Genomic DNA, 22,626 nt, shown 5'->3' with positions numbered 1-22,626 from the left:
ATGTCTAGATATATTGACAATCCAATTATCTGGAGTTTTGAAGGGCTTGAATTGTTTCATATTTTCGGTTTAGATGTTGACTTAGTTTATTATATGCTCATCAAGTGGAACATTTAGCCACATTTAGAACTATGTGTGAAAGATGTGGATCTAAGTTTGTGGAAATATAGGTGCAAAGATCAGAAATATGAAGACTGTGAATAGCAAGGTCACATTTAGCAGCTTTAAGTTGGTTATGGATTAACGATAAACTGGTGTTCCGGTAAATATTATGAGCTCCAGGAGATTTTATAGTTTCTTTAATCTTAGCGAAATTGGGAATAATCTTATTGTCGCGGCATTTTTTTAAAAAATTTATCTTTGCTCTTATCTACTTCTACTCAACGAGCATATAATAAACTAAGTCAACATCTAAACCGAAAATATGAAGCTCTTTCGTCTAAACAATTCAAGCCCTTCAAAACTCCAGATAATTGGATTGTCAATATATCCGGACATCCTCTAACTGATATATCCGGATGTCCTCTAAATGTCTCATTGCAACCTACAGATCTCATGGTGAGCTTTGATATAGAATCTTTATATACAAATGTACCTCTCAAGGAGACTTTAAAATTACTTGCTGACATCTTTCCAGAAGACATTATAAAACTATTTGATTTCGTAATACACTCTGGATATTTCTTATGTCAAAACAAATTTTACAGCCAAGTAGAAGGAACGGCCATGGGAAGTCCTCTCTCTCCTGCTTTAGCCAACTTTTATTTAGAACATCTAGAAAAAGTCCTCTTCTCATCTATTTTTCCTCAACCATCCTTTTGGGTAAGATATATAAATGACATCTTTACTATATGGCTGCACAACAAAGATTCTTACCTTCTTTTTTAAACAGTATCAATTCCTTACATCATCATATAAAGTTTACTATGGAAATGGAAGAAAAAACCAGTTATCTTTTTTAGATGTTCTCCTCATCCGGTCACCTTCAAATACTCTTATAATTACAGTTTACAGGAAACCAACGTTTACAGGTCGTTATATTCTTAAAGAATCAGCCCATCATCCTTGTCAAAAAACAGGAATCATAAAATGTCTAATCAGAAGAGCCAAAACTAATTGTTCTACTTCTAATTTTCTGCAGAAAGAACTTTCTACTATCCAACAACACATGAAACTCAATGGCTTTTCTGAAAAGAGTACTCAACATCTTCTCAATTCTTATAATCCACCACAAAACAACGAAGATTCAATAAGTCGAGTTCCAATTCTTTACATCTCCAGGATTTCAGATCCTATCGCAAGAATTCTGAAGAAATATGAGTTAACAGCTACGTATTCACCTATTAACAAATTATCTTCCCATTTTCCTTCTCCTAAAGACAAACGCCCAACTATATCTCTTCCTGGAGTTTATTAAATTCCCTGCAACTGTGATCTCTCCTATTTTGGACAAACTGGGTGTTCTCTTGAAAAAAGAATCCAAGAACATCAAGCTCAGCAAGGGAATGAAACTAACCACAACATCCTTTGGTTCAAAAACTTGCCTCTTACATATATCCTGTTATAAATTTGAATGTTTATTCAAAGAAAGCATAGAGGCCTTACTCCATCATCCTAACCTGAATCAAAATGACTGTATACCTATATCAAAAATCTGGGAAAGTTTAATCAGGATAACTCATTAATTCATATTAATTTTATGTTATTTATTATTATTAATTAATATCTTTATTTCAATCATGTCTCTGCTTAAAAATATTCCCTTTAATACTTAGATATAACATCAGGTGGCTTGTTCTATTTTTAAATGATCTATTGTTAGTATTCCACCTTGTATTTTTTTTTAAAACTGTTCTTGTAGTGCCACTGAAGATGGTCTGCTATTTCCAGACCGAAATATTTAGTTAATTAAATATCTTTCTTGTGTTTACGTGCATATATTATTCAGTCTTTATGTCACAAGTATCCTTAAAACATCAAATAATAAAATTGGCTTGTAAATTAGCATTCTGAATGGAGAGCCTACTGAAGAAGTAAAACATTTCAACTATTTAGGCACAAGCTTTAATGAGAGCAAATTAAATATGTAAATAAACAACAGAAGTAAAGCTGGTATGGTAGGGATTTAACTGAATAAATAAATATATATATGGAATGAAAGAGGAAATTACTCAAAATGCCAAACTAGTTGTATAAAAGATTTTAACTTTTGGATTTGAGAGCTTGGCTAGAAATAAAAGTATTGGATTACCCAGAAAATATACTCAATGCTCAGTCTTGAGCACTGAGTATATTTGTGGGTAATCCAATACTTGAAATATTTTGTTTAGGAATTGAAACTTCTTTTTCTTAAGCTTCACAAACCCTTAAGGTTCTTAGCTGCAAGCACCACAGTTCTCCATTTTTTCATATCCTTAGCTAACTCCTTCCAGTTTTGCAGATTCAGCTTTTTCATGTCCATTTCAATGTTATCTATCCATTTTCTGTGGGGTCTTCCTCTTGGACGTTTTCCATCTGGGTGATGCAAAAAGGTTCTCCTCCTCTCTTTCCAGGTGACCTAGCCATCTGATGCATGATTAGCTCTGATTTCATTTATTATTAGTGGCTTTTTATAAAGTTCATAGAGTTCTTCATTTGTTCATCTTCTCATTCATTTGTCACAGGATCTTTAGCCAGGCCAAATATTTTCTTTAAGATTTTGTTTTTGAAGTGTTTTAGTTGATCTTCATCAGCTTTTATTATATTCCATGTCTCTGCACAATATAATAAGACTGGTCTAATCAGCATTCTGTAAGTATTTGTTTTAGATTCATATAACAGATTTTTAGATGAGAGGAGGTGCTGAAGTGAGAAATATAATTTATTCCGTGCTTGGATTCTCATCTTTATTTCTGTTTGGATCTTATTATCTTTAGTCATTATAGAGCCTAGATATATTTACATTGTATTGAATTTTACAATATCATGTCAGCAAACTGAATAGTTGATGGCTTATTAAGATCATTATCTCTAGATACTTTTAAATATTCTGTTTTATTTTGGTTAATATTAAGACCTATTTTTTCAGAAGATGTTTTAAGGTTTATAAAGGTTTCAGTTATATCATCTGCATTTTCTCCTATAATATCAATATCATCTGCATACCTCAGGAATGATGCAAAGCATGATACAGTACTTTTAGTTGTTTCTCGAATTACTTTTTCTAAAGCTATGTTGAATAGTATAGGTGATATCGCACACCTTGTTTTAAACCTGTGGAGATGTTGAATGGCTCTTACAATATGTTGTTAGCGAGGACTCTCCATTGATTTTCCTGTACACACATTTTGACCAGCCTAATTAATTTTTCTGGTATTCCAAGATATTGAGACTATGTTTTTGGAATTGCAGTTGTTACTGCCTGGTAAATACAATCTGTTGTGCACATCAATACTTCATTGATAGGCATTCAGATGACTGCCTCAGCAATAAATTTCGTAAGATGGGAAACTGCATTCCAGTTAGCCTGGTCAATTTTGACGTTTGAGTTCATGTAATGAACTCAAACATCAAAATTGAACACACACAGGATGTAATGCAAACACAGAGAAAAAATAGCTTCCATAAATATTCTCTTGAACATTCTGCATGAGAAGTGGAAGAATGGCAGGGAAACAGTGTAAGAACTACAGAATACAAGAAGGTAGGCATACAAAAGAATGTACATTGTTCTTTATTAAGAAGAGAGAGGTTGCAATTGTCAAGCATATAGTCAACAATCTGGTCTTGTCAATTCATAATTCATGTTAGCACTATCTCACAGAGTTGTATTCATTAGAGTCACCCATAAGAAGTATGGGCTGAGGCAGTTGCAATATCAAGGTCATACTGATTTAACTCAGAAACTGGTGTAATAAGGAACATATTGTAATAAGATAGCTACCATTTTGAAAGGAGAGTTGTTAACGTGGACATGCCATATATGAGCATGGTTGCCCACTAGGATAGTGATTCCTCTGTGACTAGGTCCATCTCCATTTCTGTCCTTGAGAATAATAGTGAAATACCTTAAGGAAGAGTTTTCAGTGGATTTTAAATATTCTGGTGAATACAAAAACAAATGTTTTTTTTTGTCTGTAGAAGGACTTTCACATCATTGTTATTTTGGCAGAATCCACAGAGTTCTACTGTAAGAATTTTCTATTCTTTTGAGTTGTAGACTTATCCAATTTCCAAGAGTCTGATGGCTTACCTGTGTCCAAATTGTGTTTGTCATGTGATTTTGGGATGTATTAACAACCAGTGTCCATCTCCTATTCTGGGGATAAAAAAAGTTTATTTGTGTTGCTTTTATTGTGTTGTTTTGAGTTGCTTTAGTTTTGTTTTGGCTAGCTTTCTCTTTGCATTCTGAGATGAGATATTTTGTTCCATTTTTAGTTTTTGAATTATTTTTACTGATTGTTTTTTTCATCCTTTCACCTTTGGCATGCATGGGGAGAGGCTTCAGATTATTTCCCTCATAGTTTATACTTTTTTTTCCTCTGTAGAGCAAGATTTCTTCTTATGGTCTTGACTACTATATAGGACACAGATAGTAGAACCATGACACAAAGTTTGGATATGCCCATACTCTGACTTTTAAAACATGTTATTGGATTAGAGATGTAAAGCCTTACAGAAGAGTTGAAATTATTATTATTCAGGCCTCCATGGAGTCAAAAGACTCATTGTGGGAGGTCCTTCCTAAGAAACACAAAGTCTATCAAGACTCATCGAGGGGAGGTCCCCCCCCTACGCCGCGGGAATCTGAGAAGAGGCAAGTTGCTTTTGCAAGGAAACCCATCTCATATTTTCTCATCTAGAATGTCAAGGAGATCTCATTCTGATATCACACCTCTGGAATAACTCTTTTATGAGGTGCTACCATAAGTGGTATTCCCCCACTGATGTCGATTATATGGTATTTCAACAAGAATATTACTAAAATGTAGTTTTTTAACTGTTTTGAGAGGTCTTGCTAATCCTTCTAAACCCTATTGAATAAAGAATGATGAAATTAAAATGAATGATGCTGATGCATAATTAAAATTCATGACATTAAATTAATGTAAAGTCATTACCTTCTATGTACAAGTAACCTAGTCATGAATGTAACATGCAAACTTTGTTTGCTTATACTTGGATAAAGGATAAAATAAAAATATAATTTCTTGGCATGTTTAACTGAATGATAACATTTTCCCTACTGGCGTTTCACTGATGCATGGATGAAGAGAAAGAATGGTAAGTTTATATTTGTGTCAGATATCTTTATTTTTTATTTCTGTTATCAGACAATGCATCTGCTGTATCTTTTTCAAGGAAGGAAATGCCTAGTCTGACTTAAATATAATTAAAGAACATAATTATATATAAATATTTAAAACAGTTCAGAAAAACAAGCAAATTTCTGCACAATCCAGCAACAAGTGTTAACATTTTAATAGGCTAAAAATACATTAAAGAGGAATTTGAATAAACATTCATTAAAATGTTTATTCAAAACAAAACTACATATATTTCAAAACTTACAACAACAATAACGACAACTGCAAACTGCATTTTATTTTTAGAAATAAAATGCAATCTGTTGATTTGGAATTCACTCTCATATTCATGCATAATATCCCAAGTAAATTTCTTCAAAAATCTTTTGAAGTTAGTAATTTATAATTAACTTATTTCACTGTAATTCAATCAATGATTATTAAAAATGATCCAAGCATAGTAGTTATTAAAAAGAATGATAATTAAAGACCAAATCAATATTAATATTTGATATTAACATTACACAAAACAATACAGAATGAATCTAGGTTCATATTATATAATGTATCAAATGTGTGTTGAACATTCCAAGAGACTCCTGTAATTAAAGTATAATATCTTTTATCGTTTGATATATTACCTATGACATAGTTCTTCACATCCAAAACCCACTGAAACAGCAAACATTCCAATGAAATCAATGATACCAGTTTCTTTTGGAGCAATGTAATCTGATAGGCATAAATATGGATCATCATGTGATGCATTATCCTTTTCTGCCTGAAGAGGTGAAAGAAAACATACCATGTGAAAACATACTGCAATTTCACAAAAGGAGCGTGTGCAAAGGCAAAGAACTGAAATGTAAATGTTCACCTCATTATATATAATAATAAGAATAGATAAGAATAATTAATAATAATATATAAGAAATATTTAGAAAACTCAGATCAGGATAAGAAAAATCAGAAGAAAAATAAGAGAGCAAGAACAAAGTGTGAAAGTTGGTAAGATGACAATGAGTAGAAGTATTAGTAATAACCATAAAAAGATAAGTCAAGCAAAACAAGAAAAAGAATGTAACATATTTTTCAGACCATAATGTGCACCTTTCTATGTAGAGAAATTGACTTAGAATTGGGGTGCGTCTTATGGTTCGAAGGTAGGTGATACCAGGTACGTCTTGGATTCGTACATTTTCTATGTGAGCCAAACACGGTGTCTCGCTACACATGTTGTAATCCCCAATTTACATACAAAAACTTTACTGGCATCAATAGTAGTTCATGGGTGAGCGTATACAGTTTTGAACAGATGAGATGATTATTAAGTCTTTTAAAAAATGCGGCATAAGTAACATGATGGATGGTACTGAAGGTGATTTGTTTTTGAAGAGAGTTATAACAATAGTTCAGACATCATGTTGGAGACTTAATGGATTTTTTACAACACTCAAAAAGAATTAAAATAGAATTTAATACTTCCTATATTTCGTCCTAGTCACTAGGACATCTACGGGAATTACAAAAACAGTTAATGTAACATATACACAAATAATAAACAATACTGAGCCCAACCACGTGGGTGACACTAAAGTCCTATCTAGTTGGAGCGCCCTCTAAGGGCAGTAGTAGGTGGCCTGGAATGTAAGGTGGAACCTCTGGTGATGAGTGTTTCCCAAATCTTCGGAAGCTTAATACAACCGTATTTATTCAGATTTGGTTGGTTTTTGAGAGCTGCTGCTGCTGCTTCTAAGAAAAGTCTCTCTTTTTTGAATTTGCTGTGGTGGAGCATGGTGGTTTTCTTCCAAGATACCCTGTGGGTGGTATCCAAAACATGGTCAGCCAAGCCTGAATGGCCATAGTTGTGTTTGCAGATGCAAGACTTGTGTTCCTCTAAGCGGATGGATGCTGATCTGCCTGTCTGTCCAAAGTACGCCAGTTTACAGGAACAGGGTACTTTGTAAACTCCAGGCAGAGAGAGAGAGGAGGTAGCTGATCTTTCGTAGAACGGATAAGGGTAGCAAGTTTGCGGTGGGGCTTATATGCTGTGTGTAGGTTGTACTTTTTTAGCATCTTGGCTATTTTTTCAGATGTGCCACGGATGTAGGGTATGGTGATGGCATTTTTAAATTCTTGTTGACGAGAAGGACGGGGAATGGGGGGGGGGATTTGATTTTTTTTTGATACTGTGATCACTGTAGCCATTGGAGAGGAAAGTGTTGTGTATGTGGTTAAGCTCAGTGGTGAGGGCGGTTCCACTGGAACAAAGATTGTGGGCTCTCTTGGTAAGAGTTTTAATAATGCCATATTGTTGAGAGGGATGGTGGTGGGAGAGTTTGTGAATGTATCTGCCTGTGTGTGTGGGTTTTCTGTATACGGTGAAGGTAAGTGTATCATTAGGCAGGCGTGTGACTAAGGTGTCTAGGAAGGGTGAGCAATTGTTCTTTTCCTTTTCCATAGTAAACTGGATTCTTGGATGTAGGCTATTGAGATGACTGAGGAAGGAGTCTAACGTGTCTGGGCCATGAGGCCAAATAGAGAACACATCATCTACATATCTTAGCCAGATAGAAGGTTTGAGTAGGGCTGAGTCAATGGCTCGTTTTTCGAAATCTTCCATATAAAAATTGGCAAGGGGGGGGAAGAGGGGGGAACCCATGGCGGTTCCCTCTATCTGCTTGTAGATTTTGTTCTTCCAAGAGAAATACACAGAGTTAATGGCAAAGGAAAAGAGATCTAAGATGTCGGGGGGAAAAACATTTTCTAAGAGAGATAAGGTGTCAGTTAAGGGAATATTGGTGAACAAAGAGGAGATATCAAAGCTTATCAATATGTCTATCTTATTCAAGGTTAAATTTTCTGTGAGAGCTTTAAAGTGGGTAGAGTTTTTTATAAAGGAAGTGGACCTTCCGGTGAGGGGGGGGGGTCAGAGAGTTGGCCAGCTGTTTAGACAGTCTATAGCAAGGTGCATTGGTGGCATCTACTATAGGCCTGAGTGGGAACAGACAGGCAGATCAGTATCCATCCGCTTAGAGGAACACAAGTCTTACATCTGCAAACACAACTATGGCCATTCAGGCTTGGCTGACCATGTTTTGGATACCACCCACAGGGTATCTTGGAAGAAAACCACCATGCTCCACCACAGCAAATTCAAGAAAGAGAGACTTTTCTTGGAAGCAGCAGCAGCTCTCAAAAACCAACCAAATCTGAATAAATACGGTTGTATTAAGCTTCCGAAGATTTGGGAAACACTCATCACCAGAGGTCCCACCTTATATTCCAGGCCACCTACTACTGCCCTTAGAGGGCACTCCAACCAGATAGGACTTTAGTGTCACCCACGTGGTTGGGCTCAGTATTGTTTATTATTTGTGTGTATGTTACATTAACTGTTTTTGTAATCCCCGTAGATGTCCTAGTGACTAGGACGAAATATAGGAAGTATTAAATTCTATTTTAATTCTTTTTGAGTGTTGTAAAAAATCCATTAAGTCTCCAACATGATGTCCTCACAGCACTTAAGCCTCTACACACGAATAGTTCAGACAATAATATGAAAAGTGACAGTAATGAGATGAGTGATAGTGCCAAGCTGAGTGAAGACGAATTGAATGCTGCTGGTACAAGTTATGGTAATAACAAATAAAATTTAAGGTTTGTGAATATTTTTATATAATTATTTTTTTTCTAAAAATTGTCTCATAAATTTGGGGTGCATCTTATCGTCCATAAAAATTTGGTAATATGGTACAATGATTCACTCATTACATTTGTGATTGATGATGGAGTCACTACTTTGGGCTTTCCATGTGCAAAACTTAAGGATGTGATGAATGAATTCAAGAAACTAAAAGAAAAGTAAAAGAGATAGTGCATCACAGGAACAAATTATTTAAGTAGTGATAAATACAGTATAAAAAAGGATATGATAGGACTGTTGGAAAAAGAAAGAACTGAGATTGAAAATTGTTTTCTATTGCTAAGATATTATTATTATTAGTAGTATTCAAGAACTCCATTCAGCCATTAGACTCATCATGGGAGACCCCATCTTAAACAACGCAAAGGCTATCATACCATTCTTTAAACTCATTCACTGTTTGTGCTCTCGCTACCCTATCAGATGCAGTGCAAGCCAAGGCAACTCCTGTATCAAATGTTTATTCTCATAAACGCTATGTAAAATTCAAAACTTCAAGTTTATTTATTTAATTTTGAAATAATGATGGATATTTAATATTCACATTATATATATATTACAAAGCTTGCCAAATTAAAGCCTTCTAGGCTCTCTATATTTTGGTATAATGATGCTCATTTTCAAGAATTTTTTTATGAAGTCAGATTTGAATTTACTGATTGTTGTTTTGCATTTACTGCACGCTTCAACTTTACACTCAGATTATGCCGAAGCATGCATTTATTGCATGTTTCAGCATAGGCTGAGTGTGAAGCTGGGAGATCTGGTTGCAAGCTAACAGCAGTAAGCTGAGTTTTTGATTCAACTACTTTTGTACATTTTCTGTGCAGATGATGACCTTCATGCCAGTGAGGATAATTTCATTGACTTACTCAAAGGAGGTGTTTTGATCAGAAGAGCAGAAGCAATAGTCAGATCTTGGATCTAGAAGTGATTCTAATTGACACCTTTGTAGTAAAAAAGGACACAAGGTTGAGAATGGTTGGAAGGTGGATGTTCTGTGTGAGAGCAAACTAGTACAAGATTGTGATCTGAGTTATTAAGAGTAGAAGCAACCTTTATGGTGTATCTGGAAGGAGAACTGATTAATAAAGATCAAGAGTACTGGAAGAGTGGATAGGATTATAAGGGATTGGGTGGACTGCAAACAACTGAATATCTCCATCCAGATCTTCGCCAATATTATTAATATACAAATTAAACAGTAGTGGCCCTAAAACAGACCCCCGAGGCACATCACTAGTAACTTTCCTTTTCCTGGATATTGCTCCCCCAGCACAACTTGCTGATACCTATCAGATAGCCAGTCTCCAATCCAATGCACCAATCTAATATCCAACCCCATCCACTCCAGTTTGACTATCAATTTATTATGCGGTAATCTATCAAAAGACTTTGCAAAATCTAAGTATATTACTAAGTATATTAAGTGTATCCGTCTCCTCTGTCCATGGAAGCAGTCACTTTATTGTAATAAGTAAGTAGATTACTAAACATGACCTCCCCTTAGCAAATCCATGCTGTCCATCAAAAATAATACCATTGTTTTCAACCCAATTCTGGATCCTAGTTCTCACAAGCTTCTACAACAACTTAACTATAACACCTGATACACAGATAGGCCTATAGTTTGATGCTTGAGTTCTATCACGTCCTTTATGAAGTGGCACAATCTCGCCCTCCTTCCACTCCTTAGGAACTTGACCGAGTGCAAGACTCGTATTAAAAAAATATGTCAAGGCCAGCGTCAACTCCCTGGCACATTCCTTCAGAATACGTGGTGATATATCATCAAGTCACACAGCCTTATTAACATCTAGTTTGACAACTCCCCATACACCTCTTGCTCACTTACAGTCAGTCTCTCCTCCCCATCATCAACTGCTCTCAATCTCTCCATGAAGTCACATTCACAAGAATGAAAGACCTTTATGAACCGCTTATTAAGTATCTCCACCACACCTTCTGCAACAGCTGTCTTTATACCATTTTCCCCAATCAATGTCATTCTTCTATAATCATTCTTTTTTTTTTTTCTGGATGCATATCGAAATAACTCCTTAGGATTCTTTTTGGCTTCATTAGCTAACTGCTGCTCATACCTCACTTTTGCTATCCTAACCAACCAAGTCACCTGCCTTGCCTGGTCTTTGTAATCCTCATGGAATTAATTATTATTACCACTTCTCTTATGCTGCCTCCATAATGCCCTTTTTCTCTGTATCACATGCTTAATATCTTAATTCACCCATAGATCTCTTTTCAAGCTAACTCCTCATGGAATGAGGAGTTAGCTGCTACACCTGCAGGCTGTCTCCTGAGCTCTTCATAATCACCAACCTTGTAGTTCCACATATATCCTTTTCTCACAGAGGTCCTCACACTGCTGGCAGCCACCCAGGTAATCACTTCATGGTCACTCTCACCAAATGGTGAGTGATTGGACATCTCATTTATAATTACATCCTCTGATGAAATGATCCTGAATGACAGATATTGAGAAGGGAAGCAGAAAGAAGTAGAGAAGATTGGCTTAAAAAAATAATGTGAAGAAATGGAAAATTATGAGAGAGAGTGGGAAGGTATGATCTTTTATATGAAAAAGCAAGAAGCATGAATCATAAGAGAAATGGAATTCAAGCTAGGCATAGAAAATAAGAATGGAGAAATCATAACTGAAGAAGATAAAATCCTAATGAGATGGAAGGAATACATTGATGATCTATATGACAAGGAAAATAGACCAAATGAGTTGCCATTAGAGGATATAAAGAAAGTAAATGAAGATGATCTAGGCCCAGAGATTTTGAAGACAGAAGTAGAAATGGCCATTAAGGAATTAAAATGTGGAAAGGCAGAAGGAATAGATGAAATACCTCCAGAATTCCTGAAACAACTTCAGAAGAAAGGAACTGAAGAAATAATCAAAATAATAAATTTAATTTATAAGAAAGGAGAACCACCAAAAGATTTTATGACCTTAATATTTATACCTATACCAAAGAAAAGTAATGCAGTGAACTGCAAGGATTTTAGTACAATAAGCCTCATTTCCCATATATCAAAAATACTTATGAGAATTTTAACACGAAGAATTGCATCTAAAGTCGTAGTGGTTGAGACAGCTGTAGGTGTCCTCCTGCGATGAGTCTTCGGACTCCTTGGAGATGTCAGGAATAATAATAATAATAATAATAAAGTGGAAGACATTCTTGAAGAAGATCAGTTTGGTTTCAGGAAGGGTAGGGGAACAAGAGATGTGATTGGACTGTTAAGAATAGTAAGTGAAAGAAGTCTAGAAGTGAATAAAGAAGTTAACATCTGTTATATAGATTTTGAGAAAGCGTCTGACTATGTAAAATGGGATATATGTAAAATGGTGGAAGTAATGGAAAATATTGGTATAGATTGGAAAGACAGAAGGCTAATTATCTCACTATATATGGGACAAACTGCCATGGTGAGAGATATATATGGTAGAACAGAACCAGGTATCACTGGACGAGGAGTAAGACAAGGCTGTTCTCTGTCACCAATTTTGTTCAACATGTATTCAATGCTAAAATGAAGCAATGCTAAAAGAAGCACTGGAAAATTTGGAAGAAGGAATAAAGATTGGAGGTAGACAGATATTTGCAATAAAATACGCAGATGACAAGGCATTACTATCAAACACTGAAACAGGACTACAACATCTATTGAACAGATTACTGAAATCCTGTATTGATTATGGAATGAAAATTAACATCAGAAAAACAAAAGTAATGAAAATAGCAAGGAAAGAGGCAAATATGGATATTGGAATAAATGGGGAAAAACTGAATCAAGTAAAGACATTTAAATATCTAGGAAGTGTTATTAGCAGTGATGGAAGATGTAAAAGTGACAGAAAAGCAAGAATAGCGATGGGAAGAGATGCCTTTAATAGAAAATGGAATTTATTCAGAAAACCTAAAGAAAAGACTAATAAAATGTTATGTACAGAGTGTTGCCCTCTATGCATCTGAAACTTGGACACTGAAGAAAGAAGAAATTAAGATTTTGGAAAGCTTTGAGATGTGGATTTGGAGAAGGATGGAAAAAATCAAATGGACAGATAAAATAACTAATGAAGAGGTCTTAAAAAGAGTAGAAGAAGAAAGAAGTCTGTTAAGGAGGATAAAAAGAAACAAAGGAAACTGGATCGGACATATTCTGAGAGGGAATGGAATCATCAGATATGCCATCAAAGGAAAAATAGATGGAAAAAGACCCAGAGGAAGAGTAAAATGAAAACAATGCTAAATGACATGCTCAATGGAGACAGGTACACAACCTTTCAAGAGAAGGCTCAGAACAGAAGAGAGTGGAAAGAAGAACCTGCACAATTGCAGAATACTAAAGAAGAAGAAAGCACTATCATCTACATTACCAGGTCTATAACAACATCCAAACAAGTATTTCATTCTATTGAGCTCTATCTCACACCATACTGCCTCAAAACCACTGGCACTATTTCCCTCTTGCATCTCTACTTTGTATAGACTCTTTCTCTATCATCAATAGCACTCCCCCCCCTCCCTTTCTATCCTCACGAAGAACATGATACCCTTTCAACTCTATTCCTGTCGGGATGTCATCCTCATCTAATCATGTCTCACTTATTCCAACAATTTTTGGGTGAACAGACTCAATTAATGCAACCATTTCATCTGCCTTGTTTCTTACACTTCTAGCATTTGTTTACAAGCACACCAGCTCGTTCTTGGATCTATAACTAGCTTTGCTGATTATACCATTCATTCATGGAGAAATCACATTGATGTGATTTCTCCATGCTCAACTAGAGCCATTTCCCTTTCTGCTTATTCATTTTAGAACCCTCTTCAAGTCCAACTGTTTCCTCTCGATCCCAGGTCATCCCCTTCCTTTCCTGTCTACACATGTATTCACATCCTCTTGGAGCATCCACCTTTCTCATGCTGTGTTCCTCTGTCCACTCTGAGCCTCCCCATTTCCCTGTCTGTCTTGCACACCCATTCTCTCATTCTCTATCAGGGACGGCTCATGCATAGGCACTGCAGAACTGCCGCACCCCCAATTTTTCTCGATACAAAAAATATATTTATTAATTTATTTATATTTGCTTGTAATATTTAATTGTATCATCAACAATCCTATACAATTCTCTTATTTTGTATAAAAAATAATAAAAATCCATTTTGTAGCACTTAGGAGGGAAAAGGACACTAGCAGCACTGTGTTTGCCATTGTCATATTGCCACAAGCACAAGCATATGCGTGTAGCAATATGACACTGGTAAACACAATCATAGTGAGATGCGAGCTATTGTTGTAATGCGGCACTGTCTGTCGTGCAGTTCCACTGTTGTTTATATGCAGCTTGCGCCAGTAGTAGAGTGTTCGTAGTGCTTATCATGTTTACTCCGTAAACACGATATATCCTATGATCAACAAAGTAAAACTTGAAACTGAACTTCGAGTATTCAACACTAGACCCGACATGAATGATTATTGTAAATTAATTGACTTGTTAAAATTTATAACAGAAAATAATTTAGATTGTGTTCTTAGTGAAATTACTGCATTGATAAAAATTCTCTTGACAATTCCTATGACTACAAGTCTGAACACTGTTTTTCAACATTAAAGAGAATAAAAACATTTTTGAGGAGCACTATGAATCAGCATAGGTTAAATGCACTTGCGATGATTTCAATGGAGAAAAAATTCTTCAACAGTCACACAAACATAAAGGAAAAGTTATTGACCTTTTCGCTCGAAACAAAACAATAATAGATTTTATTTTTAGTAATTTTGAATTATACTAAACTGTATAATTTTATCGACAATAAACAATATTTTTTCATGTTTACTTTTTTTAAAAATTTTTACCATAATTTTGATATTTTATCCACACACGTATACACTGTACTTACAGTGTGTATGTATATTTGATAAGTTGTAGCACACCCATGATTTTAAGCCACGAGCCGTCACTGTTGTCTATACTCATGCCACTCACTTCTTCATTCATAACCACCTCTTCAATCTCTCCTGTCTTACTCTCCTGCTCTTCCACATCGCTTCCCACTTGATCAGCTTCATTCTCTGTACTCACTTCTCTACCTTCCAGCAACAGTCTCACTCCAAACAACTCACACCAAAACCACTCAAATGCAGTCCATCACTCTTATACAAACTGCACTCCTTTCTCCTCACACATTTCAGCTAACATACCATTCATTATCCTTGCTCTACGCCACATCTCACCACTGTCATACCTTGGCAACATGCTTACTACCTCCTCTATCACAATATTCGCTTTTATCCGTCTAAACAACCTCCCAATTCCAATCTAATATGCTCTTTGTTTTTTTATTTCTTTTTCTTTATATCTTTTTTGTTTTCATATGTAATCATACATCCTAAGTAGTTAAATGAATTCACCTGTTCTACAATCTTGTTACCTATCACTATTTTAGTTCTTACTGGATCTTGTCCTTTAAAGGCCATCATTTTTGATTTTTCTGTTGATATTATCATTCCATAATCTTTGGCTATCTCATTTAAATTTAAAATATCTTTCTGTAAGTTATCTTCAGAATTTGTAATTATTATTTTGAATAATTATAATTATAATTAAAATTATATTGAATAATAATAATAATATTTGCTCATCGGCAAAAATGAGATTGTTTAAGTTCACAGTAGGAGAAATTTCAATACCTTGATGGAAACTTTTTATTCCATTTCATTATTATTTCATTTAGATAAATATTAAGAAGAGTTGCTGAAAGGGGACATCCCTGTTGGACTCCTTGGTTTATCTCTCTCGTATATGATAGCTCACGATTTAATCTTATTTGTATTTGATTATTTTCATATATACTTATGATGTCCGCATGGTACGTCTAGTGGCTATGTGCTTCGCAACCATATGTCTGGGGAAGTAGTGTCCTAGATTCGATTCCTGTCAGAGATGTGAGGAGCTCAAGGATCTTCCTCAGCCATAGCCAAGTTAGCCGGTCTTGGGCGTGTGCAGCAGGGTTTCTTTTCCCCAGTTTATCCTGGGTTTTTCCTCTTGCAAAGCAAGTAAACTGGCCCCGTGAACACACACTTTGACAGACATGGGATACTACTGGGAATAAGGAGCAACCAACCTATTCTGTGGGATTATTGGTTACGGAAGCATACGAGGTAAAATGTGTAGGATTGCATGAAAAGCATAACATACAATGACGATAACTTATGGTAGCTTTTAGAATATTATTTGGTATTTGTCTTTCTTTTAATATGTTAAATAAAATGCTTCTTTTAACTTTGTTAAATACTTTTTCAAAGTCAATAAATGTAATATATGTTTCTAAATTATATTCTCTTCTTTTCTCTATTATTAATTTTAGGCAGAAGGCCAGGTCTATACATGATCGTCCTTTTATAATTCTTGTGTAGAGGCTTACTATCTTTCTGGCTAAGATATGTAGATCATGTGTTTTCCATTTGGCCTCATGGCCCAGACACGTTAGACTCCTTCCTCGTTCATCTCAATAGCCAACATCCAAGAATCCAGTTTACTATGGAAAAGGAAAAGAACAATTGTTTACCCTTCCTAGACACCTTAGTCACGCACCTGCCCAATGATACACTTGCCTTCACTGTATACAGAAAACCCACACACACACAGGCAGATACATTCACAAACTCTCCCACCACCACCCCTCACGACAATATGGCATCATTAAAACCCTTACCAAGAGAGCCCACAATCTTTGTTCCAGTGGAACCGCCCTCACTACTGAGCTTAACCACATACACAGAACTTTCCTCTCCAATGGCTACAGTGAACACAGTATCAAAAAAATAATCAATTCCTCCCCCATTCCCCGTCCCTCTCGTCAACAAGAATTTAAAAATGCCATCACCATACCCTACATCCAAGGCACTTCGGAAAAAATAGCCAAGATACTAAAAAAGTATAACCTACACACAGTATATAAGCCCTACCACAAACTGGCTACCCTTATCCGTTCTACGAAAGATCAGCTTCCCCCTCTCTCTCTGCCTGGAGTTTACAAAGTACCCTGTTCTTGTAAGCTTGCGTACTTTGGACAGACAGGCAGATCAGCATCCATCCACCTGGAGGAACACAAGTCGTACATCGTCAAACACAACTATGGCCATTCAGGCTTGGCTGACCATGTTTTGGACACCACCCACAGAGTATCATGGAAGAAAACCACCATGCTCCACCACAGCAAATTCAAGAAAGAGAGACTTTTCTTAGAAGCAGCAGCAGCTCTCAGAAACCAACCAAATCTTAACAAATACAGTTGCATTAAGCTTCCGAAGATTTGGGAAACACTCATCACCAGAGGTCCCACCTTACATTCCAGGCCACCTACTACCGCCCTTAGAGGGCGCTCCACCTAGATAGGACTTTAGTGTCACCCACATGGTTGGGCTTAGTATTGTAAGTTTTTGTGTGCATGTTACATTAATTGTTTTTGTAATCCCCGTAGATGTCCTAGTGACTAGGACGAAATATAGGAGTATTAAATTCTAATTTAATTCTTTCTGAGTGTTGTAAAAAAATCCATTAAACCTCCAACATAACGTCCTTTTATAAATCCATTCTGTACTTCTAAAATAAAATTTTCAGAATATTTTATTAGTTTGTTATTTAAAATTCTGCTATATATTTTGTAACAGGAATTTAGTATACTTATACTTCTATAGTTTTTAGGGTCATCTCTACTACCTTTTTAAAGATAGGGATTACAATTGCTATTTTCCATTCTACTGGGGGAGGGGGGTTACTAGTTGAACAAATTTTATTTTAAAATAATAGGAGTCTTTCTTTGAACCTTGTTCCTGTACATTTATATAATTCTGAACCTAACTTATCTTCTCCAGGTAATTTTCCATTTCTTGTTTCTTTCAGGCTGATTTCTAATTCTTCTTTAGTTATTTCCTTTTCATTTTCAGTAAATGTTTGCCAGTTATCTTTTTTAAAATATTTATCTGTCTATAATTCTGTATAGAAATTTAGAAATTCTTCTAATTTCAATTCGTTGTTTAATTTTATGTTTTATTTAGTATCTGTAACTTAAGTGTTTCAAAATCTTATATACATTGGGTCTTATTTTATATAAATCATGTTCTTTCCATGATTCTCTATGTCTTTTTCTGACTTCTCTTTTAGCTATGGCTCTTACTCTTTTATATTCTACTTCATCTTCTAATCTTTTACCACTTAACCATTTACGATATGCTTCTTTTTTCATTTTGATTATTTCTTTGACTGTATCATCATGCCATATCTACAGTTTTTTTCTTTTACTGAATTTTTATATTAAGCCATTCTATTTCTATTTCTTCATTTTGTTTTATTTTATCTAAATACTGGTCTGGTCTAAATATTTGTTTTGCTGTAAGGGTACAGCACCTATGCCTTTTGGAAAATGGACATTGCTTACCAGAGAATGGTTAATTTCCTACAGGTATCCTACATGTTTGAAAGCTGCCAACAGTTGCTTAAAGTCAAGCTCATCATATGGAGTATTCACGATTTGGCCTAGTTTGTGATTAGAGAAAGAATAGAGATTGCTCAGGTGTACCGAGCAGGTTACAGATAATCCTGTGGACTTTAGAGGATCCACTTGCAAATCCCGTAGACACACACACACTGGTGTCTACCAACAGAACGAAAAGTTATAATTTAGTATGCCCTGTAAATAGGCTTAGAAGATGGTTCCGATGGAATTAAAGATTTTGAAAGTAAAGTATTTACTTACCTAAAACTTACAAAAACTTTGCATAGTCAAAATGCTTTATCAACACATGCTAACATAATTCTCATCAATAAAGCGTAAGATGCTAAAAACATTATCAATCAAATTCGCATTTCACCATCAATAATACACAAAACTTACACACGAGCCGCCATCTTTGTTCTCTGTTAATACAGTAAACTGACAATTAGAATCTATATATGGTACTGAGTGACAATTAGAGAATGCAGTGTAAACAGAAATATCTGGAATGAAAATGACACCTATATCCCCTCAACGCCATATTGCAAAGATGCAAGCAAAATGAAGTAGCTCTGTAACAGCATTAAATATAGTTTCATAATTTCAAAATCAGTGATAAGGGAAATTTATTCTAAGAATTTTCAATGATATTATTACATATTAACCATTTTTATCTAAATAAAACTAACAACTTTAGTTTTTAGACTTTAATTCTAAGAAAAGTCATGTTAATAAGTTATATATATATATATATATATTTTTTTTTATGAAGAATTGAATGACCAGAACTGAGATTTAAGTAAAAAGGTTTTAATATAAAAATACTACTAGTTTCGGCCTGTAACAGCCTTCATCAGGTGACATTATAAAAAAAAAAACAAAAAAAAAACCCAACACTAAACACTGATGGCTAAAAGACTATGAACAACTTAGACAGTCTCTATACATAATTAGCATGACAATGTTGTAGTTGGATTTAAAGCTGTTCTTTCGTTTGTTGCATTGTTGGGAGAGTGTGTGCTTGCAGCATCACGTGAATGCCAGTACATGATTACAGCTGGATGACTATCTGGGAGGTTGTAGCTCCCAGATAGTCATTCAGCTGTATGAATGACTATCTGGGACCAGAGAGTCATTCAGCTGTATGAATGACTATTCCTTATTTTGGGCAGACAGACAAATCTGTCGAATTGCGTATGGAAGAACACATGAGGGACATTACTTACAAGAGACAGCGAGACAGTGCATTATCAAGTCATATCTCTTTCTTGGCTAATCCTAATGATGAAAACCAAAGTCACAAAGTCTGCTGGGAAAAATCTACTAACATCTTCCGTTGCAATGATGAACTTGAGAGAAAAATCGTGGAATCTAGAGAAATCATCTTCAATCCTGTTCATCTAAATAATAACTTGAGCTACAACCTCCCAGATAGTCATTCAGCTGTAATCATGTACTGGAGTTCACGTGATCTGCAAGCACGCACTCTCCCAACAATGCAACAAACGAAAGAACAGCTTTAAATACAACTACAACGTTTTCATGCTAATTATGTATAGAGACTGTCTAAGTTGTTCATAGTTTTTAACCATCAGTGTTTAATGTTTTTTATTTTTTCTTTCTTTTATAATGTCACCTGATGAAAGCTCTTACAGGCCGAAACTAGTAGTGTTTTTATATTAAAACCTTTTTACTTAAATCTCAGTTCTAGTCATTCAATTCTTCATAAAAATATGTATGTTAACCGAGTTAATAATCATTCTTTCATATATATATATATATATATATATATATATATATATATATATATATATATATATATATATATATACACTTCCTTTTGAAATCACCTAAAGCAAAAAAGTAGAAATAAGAAATTTTGAAGCTTTATGGAAAATATAGCATCTAGAGGAAAATCAGCAATTGAACTGCACCAGCCAATATACACTTCATTATCTGTAATACTGAAAGAATTGTATGCAAGCATTTGTGAAGGTCGTTAATAGGTTACGCCAAAATTTTTGTCTAACTGCAGCTTATGCTAACCAAGGCAAAATGGCAGAGAGAACAAGAATCATGGGAAGCACAGCATGAAAATCAAATGTGATGAACCATGTAGAATTTTTAAAGATGCTTCATTGTCATGAGTGCACTTTGTATGTAGGTCAATATGTCTGTGGCGAAACTGAAAAAGAGAAGTGAGAGGGTATGGATCTATAGAAAGTGGATATTTTCATGGATTGAGTGGTGATAAATGAGATTTGAGAAGGAAAAGTAAATTGACAAAGGGTTGTATGGGAGGAGTGTAAGTTATTATATCAGCAAGAAGGGTGAGTAAAAGAAAATGCATGTCAAGATGATTATGATATAGAAGAGAAAGAATGAAGGAGCAAAAATAAGAGCAATTGTGGGTATAAAAAAAAGCATGAATTATTAAACAAAAGCAAGTGCGATTACAAATATGAAAGAGAGCACAACTACCAGAATGCAATACTAAAAGAATGAGATCATTAAGATGAGATGAATACAAAAATGAGATTAGGCATTTGGTGGAATGGTACAAATGAATAAAATGAAAGCTAGCAGACAAAAAGAGGTGGCATATGACTCAAGAGTGTGCATGCAGATGACAGCGTACAAGAGGTCTTTTACAGGATGGAGGATAAATAAGAATCAAATGTACCAAAGAGTTAGCAGTGGTTGTCAGAAATGATTAGGTTGGATACAGAGAGAATGTAAGCATGGATATCGTGATATTATTGAGAATAGCAGATAGAATCTGTGGTAGGAAAGGTATTTAGTGTGCTTCCTAGTAAAAATCATGAATGGTATGCTAGCAGAGCCGTGTGAGAAGAAAGAGGTGTTATTTGTTACTATGTGAAATGCACTCGAAGGATAAATGAAACTATATAAAAGTGACAGATTGCATTTAAATGGATTTGTTGTTAATCAATTGGAGATACTATTACCAGAAGAGAATGTAATGAATGATGTGAACAAGAGATAACAGGAAAAAACCAGAGGTGATGATGTGAAAAGGCAAGAGAGTGGAGCATGTGAGAGCAAAACTACAGTATGGTGGGGAAAAAAAAACAGTACTGAATAACTACAATGATATGATATATGTTATGGAGTAAAAAGGTTTATTAGCAAAGAAATATATGTTTACACATGATGAATATGTACATACACAACTATTATTGGTTGCATCTTGATCGAATAAAGCATTAATAACGGTAGATTACATGCCCAAAATGGGCACCTTGTCTTTCAAGACAGGTTTCGTAGTGCATGCAAAGGTTATCTGTCATCTTGGGACATCTGCTGGACATATCTTATAATTTTATCCCTTACTTCATCAGCAAGAAGGCCTGCCTTCAAGATTTGAAGACAGGTCATGGTGGAATATTCATTTCTTCAACATATCCCAAACAAAGGTATCAAGTGATGTAAGATCAGGAGAATGTGAAGGGTATGGGAATTTTGTGAACCTTGAAATGAGCCTCCTGGAGAAGTGTTTTGAGAAATAGGCTCTAGAACCATGTGGTATGTGACAGTTTGTTCTGTTTTAATAACTGTGCCAGAAATGGAATGTTTTTTTGCATGATACATCCCATGCAAATCCTGTGAATGGACCCAAAAATACATTCTCAATATAGCATTTGCTATTCAAGGTCACAATTACACAACCCTCTTCAATGAAGCAGGGCCAATTATATCATGACTGGAAACTGCACACCACGCGGTGATCTTCTCGCTGTGAAGAGGTTTCTCTTGACAAATTCAGGTCTCGAGAAACCAAGAAACCTGTAGGTGTGTTTGTTTGCATAATCACTTAGAAATACACTCCATCCAAGAACCAGACATTATGGAGAAAGGACAGATCTTCATAGACATGGTGGGAATATTGTGCACAGTATTCCCACTATGCAGCATAATCTGTTGCTGTTAAACACTGACCTACCTGAATGACATATGAAAAGGTGCCCAGCTCCTTAAAGATTCTCTGTAGTGATCGCCTCAGTATCCTGAGTTTTTACTGCTGTTTGCCATTGACTGTGTTTCAGAGACTATAACACTTGCTCCAGCACATGGCTGT

The 22,626-nt window shown here is 35.2% G+C and overlaps 1 protein-coding gene across 3 annotated transcripts in view; it reads right to left on the bottom strand.

The window, feature by feature from the left end:
* The window catches only part of LOC150101351 (methionine synthase-like), an 815,136-nt gene that overhangs the window by 113,964 nt on the left and 678,546 nt on the right, over nucleotides 1–22,626 (bottom strand). For all 3 annotated transcript variants that reach the window (XM_090400909.1, XM_090400910.1, XM_090400911.1), the window contains exon 31: nucleotides 5,927–6,062. In XM_090400909.1, coding sequence (XP_090257035.1) covers nucleotides 5,927–6,062 — 136 coding nt within the window. The remainder of the gene's footprint in view (nucleotides 1–5,926; nucleotides 6,063–22,626) is intronic.

The sequence above is a fragment of the Typopeltis vanoorti genome, chromosome 11 (genome assembly GCF_054136105.1).
Source record: "Typopeltis vanoorti isolate ZY-2024b chromosome 11, IOZ_Tvanoo_1.0, whole genome shotgun sequence".
Taxonomy (NCBI): domain Eukaryota; kingdom Metazoa; phylum Arthropoda; class Arachnida; order Uropygi; family Thelyphonidae; genus Typopeltis; species Typopeltis vanoorti.
The sequence above is the reverse complement of the archived record's forward strand: the minus strand, read 5'-3'. Positions and strand labels throughout refer to the sequence as shown.